The sequence below is a fragment of the Myiozetetes cayanensis genome, unplaced genomic scaffold (genome assembly GCF_022539395.1).
Source record: "Myiozetetes cayanensis isolate MyiCay16 unplaced genomic scaffold, myiCay2020 scf17, whole genome shotgun sequence".
NCBI lineage: Eukaryota > Metazoa > Chordata > Aves > Passeriformes > Tyrannidae > Myiozetetes > Myiozetetes cayanensis.
Window position 1 is genome coordinate 11,888,989 of NW_026087378.1, and position 17,920 is coordinate 11,906,908.

General features: G+C 43.4%; 1 protein-coding gene across 1 annotated transcript in view; it reads left to right on the forward strand.

The window, feature by feature from the left end:
• RASGEF1C (RasGEF domain family member 1C) overlaps positions 1–14,868 on the forward strand; it is a 66,602-nt gene extending 51,734 nt beyond the window's left edge. The window contains exons 7-14 of the mRNA XM_050312395.1: positions 2,670–2,765; positions 3,835–3,937; positions 4,039–4,118; positions 4,790–4,885; positions 9,197–9,292; positions 9,422–9,545; positions 11,269–11,341; positions 11,743–14,868. Coding sequence (XP_050168352.1) covers positions 2,670–2,765; positions 3,835–3,937; positions 4,039–4,118; positions 4,790–4,885; positions 9,197–9,292; positions 9,422–9,545; positions 11,269–11,341; positions 11,743–11,767 — 693 coding nt within the window. The 3' untranslated portion in view covers positions 11,768–14,868. The remainder of the gene's footprint in view (positions 1–2,669; positions 2,766–3,834; positions 3,938–4,038; positions 4,119–4,789; positions 4,886–9,196; positions 9,293–9,421; positions 9,546–11,268; positions 11,342–11,742) is intronic.
• The last annotated feature ends 3,052 nt before the right edge of the window (positions 14,869–17,920 follow it).

Sequence of the window (17,920 nt, forward strand, 5' to 3'; positions counted from 1 at the left end):
TCCTGATGTTCTGTTTTCTGGCTTGTTCCTCCCAACCTGCTTTGACTGGGATGGATGGTTTGTGGCTTTACACATCCAGGGAATGTCTGTTCCCTCTGTTGAAGGTTCAGAGGCTCGGGATGTGATGTCATGCCCAGAGTGTGTGCCCAGACACCACAGTAATGAGTCAGTGCGTCATGAATCAACGTACTGCTCTCTCTCCACACAATAGCTGTTAACCCAAAGCACCACAGGGAGTGGAGTGCCTGGCCAGGGCTTCATCCAAAGGCCGTGAAAGCCACTTGGAGTCTTTCCACTGATTCCACCGGGCTCTGAAGAAGCATTTCAGTGAGTCCCTCAATGAGGAAAGAGACTTCCTAGCTGGAGAGGGAGAGTCAGAGATTTCACATATTGTCTGAAAAGAAAGAGGATGGAAAATTCTTCCCCTGAACTGCATATGGGCTCCCACTGAGATCATACATCAATGGCAGAATTTCCTCACTGGATGCTGAACGTAACAGGAAGACCTGTGTTTGTAGTGCTGCACAAAGAGCTTGTAATGGATGGATGGATGGATGGATGGATGGATGGATGGATGGATGGATGGATGGATAAATAAGTGCAACATTGGGCCCTTCTCAGAGTTACAGAGGTTCTGCAGTTGGTTTCAGGGTGAGGGAAATGGCAGGAATTCAGTTCCAGGTATTCTGAGCATTGATCACATTCTTTGGGAAGGAACTCCTCCCTTGCACTGTAACCTCCTTCCAGGAAGTCAGAGAGAGCAAGAAGGTCCCCCTGAGCCTCCTTTTCCCCATGCTGAGCCCCCCCAGCCACTCTTCTTCAGACTTGTGCTCCAGACCCTTCCCCAGCTCCTTTGCCCTTCTCTGGACATGTCTTTGAACAGAGCAGCACAAACCCTATGTGGAGTCCCATATTCCCTGACCTGGGAAGAACACCTCTGTTGAGCACAGGGAGTTGGCTCAGGTCTGAATTCCTTCCAGCTGAAGATCATATTAAACGTCTTTCTAGCGTGAGGGCTTCAAAAGGCTTCACTTATGGGTGTTTATCAAGCATTCTGAGTTGCAGATGGAAGATGCTTGGGAGGTGCTAAATACTGCTGCCGTTTATAAAGCTTAACCTTTAGAAAGCAGCCTGTCTCAACTTCAACTGCTGCACATTTTTCACAGGTTTTGGGTTATTAGCTGTGGTCCTTATGCCCTGGCACAGGACAACAGTGCTGAGATGGAAATACCACCTTTGGACCAAAACCAGGGTTTCGTGTGGTTTTTGCTGTGACAGGGAACAAGAAACAGAGCACATGAAAAGCAGCTGCAGTGGGTGGAGTGGGGCTGATTTGGGTTTCCTTTGGGTTTTCTGGTATTTACATGCTGCTTGCTGACATTTACTTTTGAGATGCTTTAGAAATACACTGTTACTGTATATGCAGTCTATCCATAAAGTGCCTCAGAATTCCAGCCTTGTTAAGCTTTGCTCCTCCATAGCGTGGTGTTGTGATTTCTGTTTCTAAACATGCCTGTATACAGAATGACAGGTGAATATTTTCTTACTTAGAATTACCTTGGGAATCCAATTAAGCCCCATTACTGAAGGGGTTCTTAGTCATTTGTTTGCCTTACATAATGTGAGTGATCCCATTGACATTAATGGATCTGTGCTTATGCATTGTGATTTTCTTCTTAGTGGCACGTGTTTATGGTAGTGCTGGGAAAGGATCATCCTAATAAAACCAAAAAATCAGTATTCTCTGGTACCCTCTAGTGGATGTTAATGAATGTTCAAACAAATCTCGTGATCTCCAGAGAGCTGTGTGTCCTACATGGACTGTCTAGCAATTTGGGGCTGGGAAAGGGACTTGAATTCTTACAATCCCAAGCAACATCTTCAGGCTGTGCCAACTGCCCTATCACTCCTCTGAAGTCAAATTTTCTGCTGATGACAAAGGAACTGGAAGAGTTCAGCCAAATATCTGCTCCCACAGCCTGTATCAGTTATGGGAGTTTATGTTCAGTTCTATAGAAGTAAGTGAAAAATGTTCTTCCTGTAATGGCTCTTATCACTGAAATGTCTCTGGCGTGTAAGTGACCTGTTCAAGCGCAGCCATGAGGGCAGAGCTGGTCACCAAGAGCCTGTTTTCCTGAAAACTCAGTTAGGGAAATATTTTTGGGTTTTGTTTTTTTTCATAAAGAAGTGACCAGAACTGTGTTTTCTCTCGCTTATCTCTTGTACACGTCCCTAAATTCCGGTCTCTCCCCTCCAGAAAAGGCCTGTGGGTGATTGCATTTACTGAAGGAACTCCCAGAATCAAGGCCACAAACTGAGTGTGCCGTGGAAGGCTGTGCCTGTCTTATTTTGTCTGCGTGTTCTTGCTGCTGTCAGAGCCCTGCCATGCCCCAGCTGTTCATACCCCAGGGAGCAAGGGTCAGTGCAGCCAGTGTCAGTGACCACTCGCTGCAGGCAGAGCGGGCTGTTCTCTGCACACCAGTGGGAATGGTGAGGTGTGACACACTCAGCTGGACCCCCATCTGCCACCCACCCGTGGACTTTTAGATGAGTCTTCACGTGCTTGAGAGAGATGTGGCCAGTAATCACCTTTGTCCAGTATTTATCTTAGTGATCAGGCAGCAACCTGGAACACGGTTCGATCTTTCAGTGCTTTTTTTTCCCCCCAGACTTGTTTCAGTGAACAGAAGAAGACGAGTAACCTCGAGGCCTACGTGAAATGGTTCAACAGGCTCTGCTATCTTGTAGCAACAGAAATTTGCATGGTAAGTCCAAAGCGTGGGGAGTGTTTTACCACGTGCCTGAGGTACCACTCTGAGATCTTGTATTAACGAGCAAACCTGGGGATTTGTTTCTCCTGACCCAGCAAAGCGTCTGACGGGAAGTTTTAGTGATCCTGCACTTGCAGGAGCGACCTGATAAATGACAAACACGTCGCAGAGCAGAGCCGGCAGCACTCGAGGGATGCACTGTTCTCTTGATGTAGTGGGAGCACAGTGTGGAATAATGAACCCTGCAGGGAAAAAGAGAGGAAAAAATGCCTCGAATTATCCTGTGAGATTTCTGCCGGAAAAGATTCTAGTGGGGGCATATTTGTTACCTGTCATCCTAAGGCTCTGGGGTGTGTGTGTGTAAATTCCCACTGCATGGCTCTTTGTCCTGTTGCCCATTACTGTGACTGTTGTTTCTTAGCTTGGCCGTGGCTTTAGTTTGTTTAATTTGGCCCCATCAAAATGAAATTAACATTTTCCCCTTTGAAAAGGGTGTGGAAGGAAGGAATAATAATAGTTTGAAGAGCCTGGATAGCCCGTGACACATAAGAATTACCACTTGAAGATCAATTTTGGGAAAGGGAGGATGATTCCAGCCCAATTAAAATGTGTATTTAAAATGCACATTGACCTGGCTGTATTGCTGGAAGGGACTGAAGAGGGGAAAGGGATTAATGCAAAGAAACGAACTCTTTCTGGGACAAGGATGCTGCTGTTATGTGGGTGTGAAATCCTGCCCTGAGGGAAGTCTGGGCTGATGTGCCCAGTGACTGGAGGGAGGCCAGCAGGGAGCTGAGGCCCTGCCTGGGCTGCTGTTCCAGTCACTGAGACGAGCCTGGGGATCGCTGTGGGTTTGTTCTGTGTCACTGCCATGAAAGCTTTGATTTTGGGGGCTGCCAGTCACCAGCATCCACTGGATTGCTGGAGCAGAATTAGGGCCAGTGACTGATAGCAGATGGCCCAAACTGTGCGTGGAGCCATTCTGTACGTGGTACAGCTGCCTAGGATGACCTCCAGTTCTGCCTCTGCTTATTACAGATATTCACTTATTTTAACTTTGCAGCCTGCAAAAAAGAAACAGCGAGCACAAGTCATTGAATTCTTCATTGATGTTGCCCGAGAGTGCTTTAACATAGGGAACTTTAATTCGCTGATGGCAATCATTTGTAAGTACAACTTCTAACCAGGTCTCTCCGCCGGCTGTCGCAGATGAAAAAGGAAGCCCAACTCTTATCCACGGCTCTCTTTTTTTCTCTCTCACTCGTAGCTGGAATGAACATGAGCCCAGTTTCCAGGCTAAAGAAGACTTGGTCAAAAGTGAAAACAGCCAAATTTTTCATTCTTGAGGTAAAGAAAATAAAAATCAAAATAAAAAAAAAAATGGTGCTGATGTACTGCTTGAATTATAGTCTGGATTTTTTTTGTTTGGGAATTTTCACATTGTTGCCCAGGTATGAGATGTTTGCAGACATGTTTCACAGGGCAGAGGGCCAGATTCTAAGCTGAAATCTCCCAGGTGTAGTGAGGAAGGTGTGAAGGTGCTGATACGTAGAGGGGATTCAGACACTCAAATAAATAGGATAAATTAAAAAAAAACAAAACCAAAAATAACCAACACACCAGAAATATGAGCCTATATGCCATAGTGCCTCCCTTGATGCTGAATGTAAAGTTCCCAATCTATACCTTGGATGTTGAGTGAACAATAATGGCCCAAGGTTGTTTCTTTGTATTGAGGATTCCAGTATTTGGCATATATCAAGTGTGCAGTCCTTATTCTTTCCCATAGAAGCTCAGAAAGCTGTTAGTAGAAAAATTAAAGGTATGAACATCCATGGGCTGTAACCTCCCGCTGTGTCTTTGGTGGGTGGAGTTTTGCAGGTGTGTGGGTTTTGAAGAAGTACCTTCTCAAGGTGTAGGCTGAGCTCTGCTCGGGGTTTGCTGCCACTGAGCATAAAGTCGTCTTTAGAGGACCCAGGTTGCTTTCTAACCAGCAGTGTCTTCTTTTGTGCATCCAGCACCAGATGGACCCCACTGGCAACTTCTACAACTACCGAACAGCGCTGCGGGGGGCTGCCCACAGGTCCCTCACCGCCCACAGCAACAGGGAGAAGGTGGGTGTGACCACATCTCATCCCTCCCCACGTGGGTTCTCTCTTCCCTCCCGTGGGTCACCAGTGCAAGGCCTGTGTGCTGCTAAATGCAACTGGAAATGTAAACCTGTGGCTGAAAGAGTCTGAAGTGGATCCAAGGGCTTTGAGGACTCGCTCTCAGACATTGTGGGGCTGGAGAGGGCACAACACACAGCATATGGGGGAGGTTGTTGCAAGCGTCTCTATATCACCAGGAAATTCACGTTGTTTAGATTGATGAACCTGATGGAACAGGTATTCTAGCCTAAAATGACTTTTATTTTGGCCTGGAAGCATCAGCCTGGCAGGCCCAGGTGGAACTGGGCTGTGTTACACCTGTGCTCTGAGGCTCTGGCAGACAAGCCCCTGTTGTGCAGTGTGAGATGTGAGTGGAGAGCAAAGGGCACAGCACTGGAGACGAGGTGGTTCTCCACTTACATTAGGGAAAGATGAGTTACCACGAGCACTGCAGAGGAGTCTAGTCTGAATCCACTGCAGCAAATTTGGGGTGATATTCTGTCCTTGTGAATTTTCATTTCATTTGATCGTTGCTACCATCTCAGTGAGCAAGAATTGAAGTGTTTCATCAAGTGTTCATGGCAAATACGGAGCTTTCTGACATGTCACTGATGCTGCAAAAATCAGACTGACAAGATATTGGAGTGCAGAATCCTCCTGATTTGTGCCCCAGCGTGTTTCTTGTTAATTTTCTTATTTCTCAATTCAGTTCTCTACTTTTTTTTATGTCATGGAAGAGGGTTTGTATTTAACACTACAATTGCCCATAGTCAGAAATGGGTAATCTCTGCACAGGGCATGGCAAAGGTAAAGTAGATACTGCAGGAACAAGAATAATAATGGAATTTAGTATTCATTCACTAGAGGAGCCAGACCAGATGCTAATCTCACACCCCTGTAAATTTGATGTAAATCTGCTGAAGCTAATGGAATGTCACAGCATTTACAGTGAAATGAGATCAGCATCTGGTGGCAGGCTGACTCAGCTGCAGTGGGAGTACACTGAGTTGTTCTGAAAAGCACTTCTCTGTGCAAAGGAGGGATGATGGCTTTGGATGTTTGGGACTGGCAAGGAAATTCTTTTAACTCTCACACGCTGCAGTGAGGACCTGTCAGTCTGAGGTGCTTTTGCAGTTTAGTTCTTCTGTGACCATGACAGATATTCAAACCAGTTCTTTATTGTTTGACTTAATTTCCTGTGAAGTCAGCAATCTCTGTCATATCTCTACCCCTAGCTGGTTAATACTGAGGGCAGAGAGGTTATTGGATCAAAAGGAATCTAGTTTACCTCAGAAAAAGCCATATGCTGTTTTCTGAACATTAGTTCAAGAAAATGCTCCAGGATATGATTTGGTAGCTATTCAAACAGTATTTTACAGTGTCAGATAAAGCAGATCATGCAATGCTTGCTGTAGGATTAAGGAATTTTGTTTCTTTTTATAAGCAAGACTAATATTTTTTCTGTTGTTGTTTTAATGAGCTTGAGGAAAATTGAAAGAACACGATCACTTTTTTGATAGAAAATGTTATGTTGCTTCTTGGCAGACTCATAGCAAAGCTCACTCTGAAGAAAATGTTTATCTTCCAACTGAGCTGTGCTTGCAGAGGGGTGTTATTCGTTAGTAACCAAGTCTGGGTTTGTCTGTGCAGTCAAATGACCTCCACAATTAAGTCATTCCACAGGGAGACCCTGCACTGTGCTGATGACTTGTCCCTGGCTCTGAAATGTTGGGAGTGTGGACAGTGTGTTGTTGCTGTCTGATACTGTGGAGGAAGAACATGTTGGATCTCATTAACTTTCTCCTTTCTGCAGGAGGCAGTTGTGCTTCGGCATGTGGGTGGGTTGGATGGCACGGGAGAGGGGGAATCAAAACAGAGACAAAGATGAGTTTCTGGCACTAACCCAGATTTTATGCTAGTAAAGTGCCTGGATTGAAGCCAATATTAGAGAGCAGCTATAACCACTTTTGTTGGTTTGCCTACAGGAATTTGGAAAGCAAAACATACAGGGTAATGCATTTTTATTGGGGAAATAAATGGTGACCCAAAGACAGAAATCCCATGAAAATGTGTAAAGAACTGGTATCCTTGGGTATGTCTTTGGCATCTTTTGGATGCAGATGGGAATGAGCTCTGCCCTGTTCTCAGCTGACTGGTGGCTTTGTAGCTGTATTAGCGTGGCATTGAGCCCACATTCATGTACCTTCCCTCTCAGCAAGGCTTTTCACTCATGTTCAGTACCACTAATGGTGGTGACCTTGCTCCCAGGCAGTGTGGAGCAGGGCAGGACAAGCTCGCATCTGCCTGCAAAAAAAAATATGTAGACAGAACTTGGCAGTCCTTTCTAGCTGTGGATTCTTTGTCTGGCTCCAGCTCTCTATCTATCCACAGTGGTTACAGTGCTCATCATCATTTTTGGTAGAAAACACATAGACTGAATTATATTGTTTACTGCAGGTTGATCGATCTAGTTTGCATATTGTGAAAATGAGTCCTGAAACACACTTAGCTCAGTTTGACTACAAATTGCTCCCCTGACCCTGATAGGAGGGCTCAGCATTTTTGGGGGATAGGATGTGCTTTGTTTTCATTCCTGTATTTAATCAGTGGCTCTTGGAGTGTTAGACCGGGCTTTTTTATGGGTACTGCAGTGGCATTACAGAGTTTATCTGTCCCATAAAAAAGCCAGCAGAGATGCAGGTCTTTAGGAGTTTACTGGATGTGGTATTTTAGCTGGAATAGAAGTTGGCTTCCTTTTTTACAGCACATGTTGGTAGTGGTTTGTGGACTCCTTGCCTCAGTGAGTGTTTTCATGTCTGTGACTTGTTTGTACTCCTAGCAAGGCTGTAGACTGGAAAATAACAGCTGCCAATCCTGTTCTAGGTCCATTTCATATCCCGTTACAGCTGATGTACAGCATGAGATGGAATAACAGTGCAACATTAAACACTTAACTAAAGGTTTGCTCCCTTGGCTGGTCTTGCTTGCCATGAAGGCACTTTAGCTTTGGTGCTGCTTAACAAGCTACAGTTCAGTTGATATGCTAGTCGGCCAGTGGAAGCATTTGGACACTCCACCATGCACTGTGCTTTCCTTCACGTTCATGGTGATTAAGTTTATCCTCAGTGGCTTTAAAGACAGGTGTTGCTGCCACAGGAAAATGCTCTCAGAGGCTGCTGAGAGCTCAGACCCTCCAAGCAGCCTTTTTCTGTTGCGTGTCAACTGCTGGAGAGCTGGGTAGACTGAGATTTGACTATCAGATCCCAGAGCCCTGGGAGTCAGCCTTGTCATGGACTGGCCCTTTGTCTTTCCTTTCTTTTCCCTTCGAGCTGTCTCACAAGAGGACCTGGAGCGACTCTGCTTCACTCTGGATCTCTGCTGAAATGCTGGGGATTCACTTAAGGAGCATTGTTACTGTGTTCTGCTGTGCAACATCTGGCATCAAATTTATCCTTGCTGTAATTCCATTAATTTCAAGAGTCTTACCCAGAGCAGACTTCTTTTATAGCAAATTATGACCCAGCTCTGGTGGGTTAGAGGGGAAGGCTTGGATCACTGCATACACCACTGCGCCCTGGATGATGGCCAGGGCTGATTTTGAGCACTACAATGGCCTCTCTGGCTAGTGTTGGCAGTTTGCTGTCAACTAACTCAATATTTTCAGTCCTACTGTCTGTGGGTTAATTTGGAGGAGCAGGTTGTACTAATCAGGCACCAGGAAGGAAATGACATGCCTCGAGAGGTAGCCATGCATGGAGCTGTTGAACATGAAACAGCTTCCCATTAACTGTTTGTAGACAAGTCCTTGGTCATGAAATTCTATTCTGCCTTTCCTTTCAGGGGCAATACTGGTTCTTTGATTCCCAGCTGTCTTTAAATTGCTTGATTTGTGTGTTCAACATCTTTGCTTATAAAGACACGACAAAAAAGGGAAGAGTTGTGAAGTGTTATTTTGCTCTTTGCTGTCTGATCTTTTCATCAGACAGTGATGCTGTTGATAATAAACCAGATTATTAGCATTTTCTTAGTCATGTTATTGTGCTCAGTGAGCATTGTGTTCATTCACTTTCATCTCAGCTTACATTCTCCTGATGGCTGAAGGTCTCTCTATACACTGCTGCCCTTTTGCCTGCCTGTCACTGTTCTGCTTTTTAAGTGCATAGCACACTGAAAAGTTAATATTTCTTTATTCTCCTCTCTCCCAACTGAGTTGCTCTTTCATGCAGAGAAAATACTGAACTGGAACGATAATAGTTATGTCATTTCTCTTCGCAGATTGTGATCCCCTTCTTCAGCCTATTGATCAAAGACATTTATTTTTTGAATGAAGGGTGTGCTAATCGCCTTCCAAATGGACACGTCAACTTTGAAGTAAGATCTGAAAAACGTTTTTACCTGTCCCATTCCGATAGCACTGAGACAGTTTGCCTGCAATTTTCAGTGCAGACCAACAGACACTGAATGTGAGATAATCTGAGTGGAATGATTTCGTGTTTACAGAAATTTCTGGAACTGGCTAAGCAAGTAGGAGAATTTATAACATGGAAGCAAGTGGAATGTCCCTTTGAGCAAGACCCTAACATCATCCACTACTTGCACACTGCTCCCATTTTTACTGAAGATGGTAAGACTCTGTACAATCTCTAATCGTTGGAAATGTGTCTCTTTGTCACTACTAATTAATACCCTGATCCATGCTTTGCTCATCTCTCTCACTGACCAGTCCCAGCTCTTTCCTAGCTGTCCTGTCACACAGCTTGTTTATCCCCAGTCTGTCCATGGGTTTTTGCAAATACAACCTTCTAGCACACGAAACCACTGCCTGATTCCTTTTCTGTCATCTGTAACTTCTCCATAAGGCTCTGACTAGAAAGTTGCCATTGTGGCCCTATTTTTGCGGACACAAAAAGAGGCCACACAAGCACGTTGTTGTTGTGAATGTCAGCTGTCCCTTAGCCACTCAGCCTGTGATTGATGGAGCCAGAGCTAATCTCTTCCACAAGCCAGCTCTGTCATCTCTTCAGCAAACACAGCCCAGGGCGATGGTGTCCAGCTGACCTCCTCCTCTCCAACAAAGAAACACGTTATCTACAGAAAAGGATTCTTAAGAAAACCTTTTCTAGCAATTAATTTAAGTTGTGGCTAGGAAAGCCCTGAAAATATTTCTCTGATTGTCTTTTTTTATACTCTTTTATCTGTCCTCTTCAGTTTGGTATCCAGCATGTCAGACTGTGTCATTTCCCATTGTCAGCTGCCTCTCGGTACATTGTCATGCAAATTGTCCATAGCTACCTTCCCCTAAGCTAAACTGGTGTTGGGTTTATTTTTTCTTGATTCTATAGGCAGTTTTCTGTGCTAATCCAAGGTAATCTGACCAGACAGCTTTTATTTCACAGACTACTTCAAAACACAAAATGCTGCTTCTAAAATCCTGCCTGAACCCTAAGAAGAATGACTGCCAAAACAGAATAATTGCCAGAACAGAATAATTAATGTGATTAAAGTCATGTGTTACCAAAAGGAGGTAGGATTGAGGCATTTGTTCTGGCTTTAGGCTCAATAGGGACAGAAAATGAAAGTCAGGGGTAAAAGTACAGTTTTCAGGCTACTGGACTGAAAAAGGGTGACCTCAACCCACTAATTGTTTGCAGATTTTCTCTCTCATGCCATCCCTCATATTCATACTGCTTTCATGAGATGCCCTTTGCAGAAGCCACAGGAGGCCTCCCCCTTACCCAGGTGAAGTGCAGAGTAGAAAGACCTGCCCTCAGTAAAAGGTGGGAGGAAATATGAGAGAGGTGCTGCAGTGGCACGTGAACTGCAGCTGCACTGTGCACATCACAGGGTGGGCCAACACCGGAGTATTAAAAGGCAATTGATTTGTAGCACAGACTTGAATAGTGAGATGGTTCCAGCATTGAAGAATAAAGCATCATGAAACAGTCAAATGAGGAAATGTGTGTGAACACAAATCACAGCCCGTGGTTCTGTGAAGACAGTGAGATATGAATGCACTGCCAGCTTGTGCAGGGGAAATTCTACAGTCTAGACACATTTTGGTGTCATAAATTGCATCCTAAAGCGTAAAAATTTGCAGGGGGAAAAAAAAAAAAGACATTTCTTTTCTTCCACTGCATTCTTTCTCTGGTTTCTGTAACTCACTCTTAACTCAAGGGTGTTATGGTATCCATTTAAGATATCACGTTCCCATAAGCTTTAAAAAGATTGCCAGCCAGATAGACCATAAATTTCTCTTGCTGTGTCGTTCAATGTAGGACATACAAGAGTACAGAGAGATGAGGGGAGTTACTGATGTCGTTGGAATAACACATATTTACCTTTTCCAGGTTTGTATCTGGCTTCCTATGAAAGTGAAAGTCCGGAAAACCAGACAGAAAAAGACAGGTGGAAATCCTTAAGGTAACCTCTCATTTTATCAGCTCCTTTCCGAAGTACCTCCAAAGTGCTGCCCTGGTAGCCAAAGCTCGTGAAATGCAGGCATTTAAACTGTGACCTTTGAGGGAGGTCTCTTCCATTTGAAACTAATTTGCAGAGCCCTGATAAAAGCTCATTGTAATCTCAAATTATCCTCCATTTAAAGAATACCCTCTGCTTGCTTTACCCGTGCCAAAAACCTGGTGTAGATGAGAAATACCTCGGATTAACTGGATCTCCCGACAATTTACAGCTTTTATAAGAGATGTATAATGGTTTGATATAAGTGAGAATCTGAAGAGAGTGATTTAAAACAAACAAACAAACAACAAAACACTTTACATTTGCCTTTTGTTTTTCACTGCCCTTATGTTTTAAATTTACAGATCCACTATTTTAGGAAAGACTTGAAGATTATGAGATTATTGCAGTAGGTCAAGGAAAAGAAATCCGCAAACATTTTGCACTACTGATTCCAAAGATGCCTGTTTGGGATTTAGACAATTCCTTTTGTTTGAGTTTTTCGTTGGGTTTTTTTTTTTTGACTGCCTAACACGATGGATGAACTGGCTTCATCCACAGAAATCAACAGGACTGTGTGCACAATGATGCTTTTCTTAGCTATGAGACACAGAGAAAGGAAGGACAAACAGACCATTTGTGGCTGTGCCCAAACTGCGTCAGGATCACTGTTATTTTGCCTCTGAAGGAAGAGCAGGAGCGTGGAGAGTCATGGAGCTGCAGCAGAGAGTGGAAAAGTGTAAAGAAAAGGAAAGCAAAAATACCCCACGAGTATTTCAGAAGCAGGTGCTTCAGACAGCGGCTCTTCAAACCCACAGGGGCTTGTAAACTTAAATCAAAGGACAGACACAGCAGCAATCTGGTTAATTGCTGAGTGAAGAAAGAAGAACTTCACCTTGCATTTGCAGTCCCCCAGCCTTGTTGAGCAAAGCACTGACTGCTGCAGGGATGAAGGCTGACGCCACTCCCATGGATGTCACGTACAGGCCATGTCAGCATGGGACAGTCCCACAGACCCCACGGATTTTTGCAGAGAACAATCTCAAGTGTGACTATTGCTTAGTTCTTCTTCCCACGGCTGGTGTTGCTTTTCTTACTGTGAATCTTGGCTGGTCTGAGGAGGGCACAGAGTGCAGATGGTGCTGCTTAAAGACACCCCCCTACCACTTCTGGAGTTGAATGAAGAAGAAAATGACTCTGGACTCAACTTACCTCTATTTAATGTATGTAGTGTATTCCCTAAATTCATTGATGCCAAGTTGCATCTTTTAGAGGGTTTTATCACACTTTAAAAAAAAAAAATACTTCATTACCATTTCTATCAGGTTCCAATTAACACAGTACTGTTTTTTTCCCAAAAGGACACCAGGATGATGGGGGAGGGGGGTTAATTGCTCTGAATTTAGGAACTACATAGTATGCTTTAAAAGGAGAAAGGGTTTCAGACTAAAATGAATGCACTATTCATGAGCAGACAACCATTTTTGTCTTTTTTACTTTTAGGATCTAAACCACTTTCACCGTTTCCTTACAGATAATATGAAATAACGACTATGTGTGGTCTTTAAAGTTGTACAATAATCAAGGTGCTACTGTAACAGATATATTAAATTATAATGTACTATATTAGATTGAAAACTAAGCCCTAACAATAGACTAATTGTTTGTATGTGGAAGGAATGTTTCTAGCTGCCCCAGAAAAGACCTCAAAAAGTTTAAATGAAACCTAAATGCCACAGGATATTGAACTTTTCATTTTTATTACTGACTTGATGCTGGCCTTTTCAGATGTTCCAGTCTTTCTCTGCCTCCAACAAAAGGTTGTAACCCTTTGTTTGAGATCAGTAACAGTTTTATTTCAGTTTCATTTGGAGTGATTTCAAGTGGCTGTAGTGTTTTGAAAAATTAGGCTAATCACAAAACCTGGCTGTGTCGGACTATGCATTTAACCAGGAAACTGGAACTGTTCCTGCTCTCTGCCAGGCCTCCAAGTTATCCAAGTTATCCAGGCCTGAGGGAGCTGTGAGCAGGGGTGGGCTGGTGTTCGAGGGCAGCAGGCTCTGTGTGATGACACTGCAGGTGTGCCGTGCCTGCAGTGCCGTCCTGGTGTCGGGTTGTGACCTGTGGAAACCCCTCCAGTCTGGATCCCGTGCAATTCGCTGCTCCTGCACTGCCTGAGCTGGGCAGGTTGTGCCAGATTTGCTCACACAGGGGCTTGAGGCAGAGCTTTGAGTCTCCCTTTCGTACAGGTCCATCAGTGTGTGAATTCAAGCAGGGGGGACATAAAACTTGGATGTGTTTCTTCAAGCTCTGTATGGAAGAAGTGAGTGTAAGGATGGTCCAGCATCGTTTCAGCCGGGGAATGATGATTGTTCTGCTGATACTGTCAATATGCTGTTTGTTAATTTTTGTACATGAGCTGAGAGCAATACAGAGGAACATACACACATAACCTTTCCTTCAGGCAGAACCATTTCCAAAATGAAGCCATTAAAAGCCTGTTAAATTCCAGACAAATCCAGAGCAATAACCATGAACATATTTACAAGAATGCTAATGCTCAAGTGTGTTTGCTAAATCGTCATTTTTTCTTATTATCTGCATCTTTTTAACAGGCACAGTGTGACTTCATAGTGGAAATGTAGGTTTTTTATTTATCTGAGATGCAATGTAGGTGGATGGGCCTTTTCTTAAAACCTGCTTCTTAAATTTGAAATCCTCACTCCTTTTCTAATGAACCAATAGAGTCTGGTACAGCTGAGATTATAAAACCCTGAAGATAATTAAAATGTGATTTCTCATCATAATACTTTATATTTTGGGGCACCTTCCGTGAGTTCAATCAATTTTGTAAGTATAAGTTACATTAGATCTTCTCAAGTTTATCACTAAACCACTTTCGTAGTCCAAAACTTTTGAACCTCAGTGCTTAAAATGGAAGCATAAAGGTCAGATTTAGTTGGGTATTAAGGGCTTAGTGGGACTGTCAAAAGCACTAAATATCCTTAAGCTTTTATGTAGTCACACATTTAAAAAGGTCTTTTTCAGAGGTGCTAAACATCCTCATCTCTTGGGGAGTACTCAGACTTGCTTTATAGAGTTGCATGGCATATAAATTGTGTAGCATTTGATGTCCAGAGACACTCACTGCTCTTTGCAGAATGACTTGGAGATGAGAGTGCAGAACAACTTAAAATGAGAAGGCAGCACTTCTAAAAAATGGACTCCAGGAGTCATAGCTTGTCTTCACATAAATCCTACTGGATGTAAATAGAAACAATGTAAGCCTTAAGTTACAGCTGTCGGTGGCATTTCTAGTTCATGTTTGACCCGACCAGGGTGTCCAGCTCCTGGCAGGTCAGTGGTTACAGCCTTGCTTCACCATCAGGGCTCAGGAAGCATGAGTGCAACTGAAAACAAAGCATGACAATTTGAGGAATAGATTTCTTCCAAAAATGTATTAGTATTACATGAAAATGAGGGAAAAAAAATGTCTGAGTAATTAATTTTTCTTGCTATAAAGGTACCCAAGCACTAAGCCCCTATAAGGCATGTAGTCATTAGACTAATATCTAGACAAGTTGCTAGTAGTAATGTCATGGCTTTCTAATTCCACTTTTTTGAGTGGATTCACCTCTCTGACAGCTGCTTGAACTAATGTACACAGAGAACAGAGCAAAACTAGACCTGTAGGTCTGCAGTGCTAGTATCAAACCCCTAAGCTAGAAAGATGTGAGTATGTACAGTCTTCCAGAAGCATTAACTTAGCTCCTGGTATACAGCAGTATTTTAAAAGACCCAAATACATGAAATCACTTCTGTACTTCCTCCAGTGTAATCAGAATGGTAGCAAAAGTCCTATTTTTCCATTTCTTGCACATGCCATTCTGCAGCACAGGGGGAAGCAATGAGGGAATTGTGTGCCTTCAGCTTGTGTTGAAGTCAGTAAGTAGATGAACTCGCTCGATGCCTTTCAAAAGACACTTAAATCACACAGTCTTGCCCTCAGTTTCACATCAGCATCAATGCCATTACCACACGAAAGGTGGATGGATGTAGGTCAGCTGGGCGCGACTGAGTTTTCAGGGCAGAAACTCAAAATGAGTAAATGACACAAGAACCCTGTGCACCAGAGCACCCTGAGCTCAGCCTGTCATCATTCCCTCTGTTAGGCAGTGAATACAGTCCTGTTGTACATCTCTGGAAGCTCCCCATGAGGATAGAGAACATGCAGATCCGTAAGCAGACTGCTGAGGTTTTGCTTGAACAAAGTGTGGACTGCTGCTAAAGCACTTCAAATAAGAAACAATTTAGGCATAGAGATATTTTTTCCCATCTTGAAAATATTTTGTGATGTGGTCAGTGCTGATAATCACTCACTTAAAATTAAGCCTGTCCCTAACTGATATCTTGGTTAGTTTGTTGTGTTTTATTGCAATAGTTTATGCACCTTTTCTTAAAGCACGTGAGTGCTGCTTTGCACATGACTGTAAATCCAGTTTAGAACAGATTACTGAATATGTGATCGGAGTAATCAACAAGAAGACTTGTGAGTAGAAAAGATACTGTTATGCATATCAGGGTGAAAATGTTACACAGTTAACAGTCTCTGGCTTAGCAATGACCGTGCTCCACGGAATGAGTCTGATCCCAGGCACAGCCACGTGCCAGAGGAAAAATTCCAGTTGATTGTGGTGGGCTTTGGAGCAGTCCTGCAATTATTAACTGTAGTACAGTTTTTACTTATTCATAGGGATTAAACTGCGTCGACAGCTGGTATAGTCCCTGTGCCAGGTGCAACTCTCAGGTGGGAGGGGCACTTAATAGGGAGAAAATCCAGCCTTAGCAAAAGTTTTCTTTGACATTGTTGAAATTTCAGCAGCAAATTCAAGGACTAAATCTGATCCAATGGATTAATTCATGACTGAGATCAAAATTTGACTTTCTGCCTTTAAGAACCTTTTTCTCTTTTTAGACTGGTAGAAATCAGCCGTAGTGTCTCAGATGATTCTCTCATGGGAAATTAAAACCCCTTTGATTGTGAACTGATTATTTCCATTGTTGTAGTTGCAGAATGGGGTTAGGGAGTGACAAGGAAACAGGGAAAAGCCCCTTTGTTACTGCTCAGAGGCCCAACTGTGGACCAAAGCCATCTTCTTTTGTCCTTTCTAACACTACCTGTTGAGTGAAATCTCCTCTGTAGTTGGTGCAGGGCATCACTGGAGTGTGGCTGGGGAACAACACACACGTACCTGGGGTCTGTATGGAGCCACATGTGCTGATGGAGGCACAGGGGGGATTAGATGATCCTGTACAAATTCATATCTGAGCCTGCACTCTTAGCTTTCTGATGCTGGGACACATCCATTTGGAAAGGTAGAAAGTTCTTGGAAGTCCATCTGGGAAAAAGCCTACTACGCTTCCTTATCCATCCAACAGAATGAGTGCAAGAAAATTCTTTTGAACTAAAAGAGGTTTCTCTAGTGGACATGAAACAGCGAAGAATTTGTTACAGATCTGGAGTTTAATCTGTTTTGCATTAATTTCTTCTACAATTCTTCTCCCACATTTTGCATATTTTCAGATATTCAAAAAATACCGAGTTCATTAAAGCTAATGCTCATACAAGGCATCACATCCTGCATTTTGGCATTATGCAAGATGTAGATGGGGAGACAACAGCCTGTATGGGTGGTATTTCATACACTCTGCATGGGTGCAAGACACTGAAACTCAGGCTACAGCCTCAGCTACAGAAAAAAAAGCTGAGTGCAAGTAACTCCTGCCCAGTTTCCCTGCCCTGCTCCTTGGCCAGGCACAGGCTGTAGTGCTGTAAATTCACAGTGGCTCAGACTGCTCCCTTTTCCCTTGGTGCCTTTCTCCACAGAAGTGGTATTTTGCTCCATAAACAGCTCTTGCAAAATGCCAGAGGAACATTTTTCTAGCTCTCTGCCATACAAAGGCTCTGTAATCATACTCCAGATCTGTCAGAATAGAATAGGAGTCCTTCTGTGTTTTCATCCCTGTGGCCCTAAAGCTGCCAGCCCAGATTAATACTGCAGTGCAGCAGTGTTCCCAGGCTTGCTTGAATGCAGAAAGACTTCGAGTTCAGAGCTTGGGAATCCTACAAGTTAAATGTCTGTACAGGAAACTTCCTTCTAAAAGGTGCAAAGCCCATTTAATGGAGTTCTGAACAGAAAATTCCATAGCCCAGCTACCTTTCAGAGAAACGTGACTTCCTCAGTGAAGGAAGTACTGTTACTGGTCAGTACTATATCCCTGCTTTCATTATTTAATTATGCTTCCAAAATTCCAGTCTTTTTGAAACAAACGTTTGATGCTTTGTTGATGTTTGGCCTGTGGGCAAAGAGAGTTGAGAAAATGGGGGCTGTAGTCTGGACATTTGACATCATATGTATTTCTGTAGCAGCCCAAGTTGTGTTATCACTTACTGTCTGTCCTCTCCTTGAACCAGAAGGAATTGTTCCAATAGAATCCTCCTAATTATTAAAACTTAGCAGAAGATGCACACACAGAGCTATT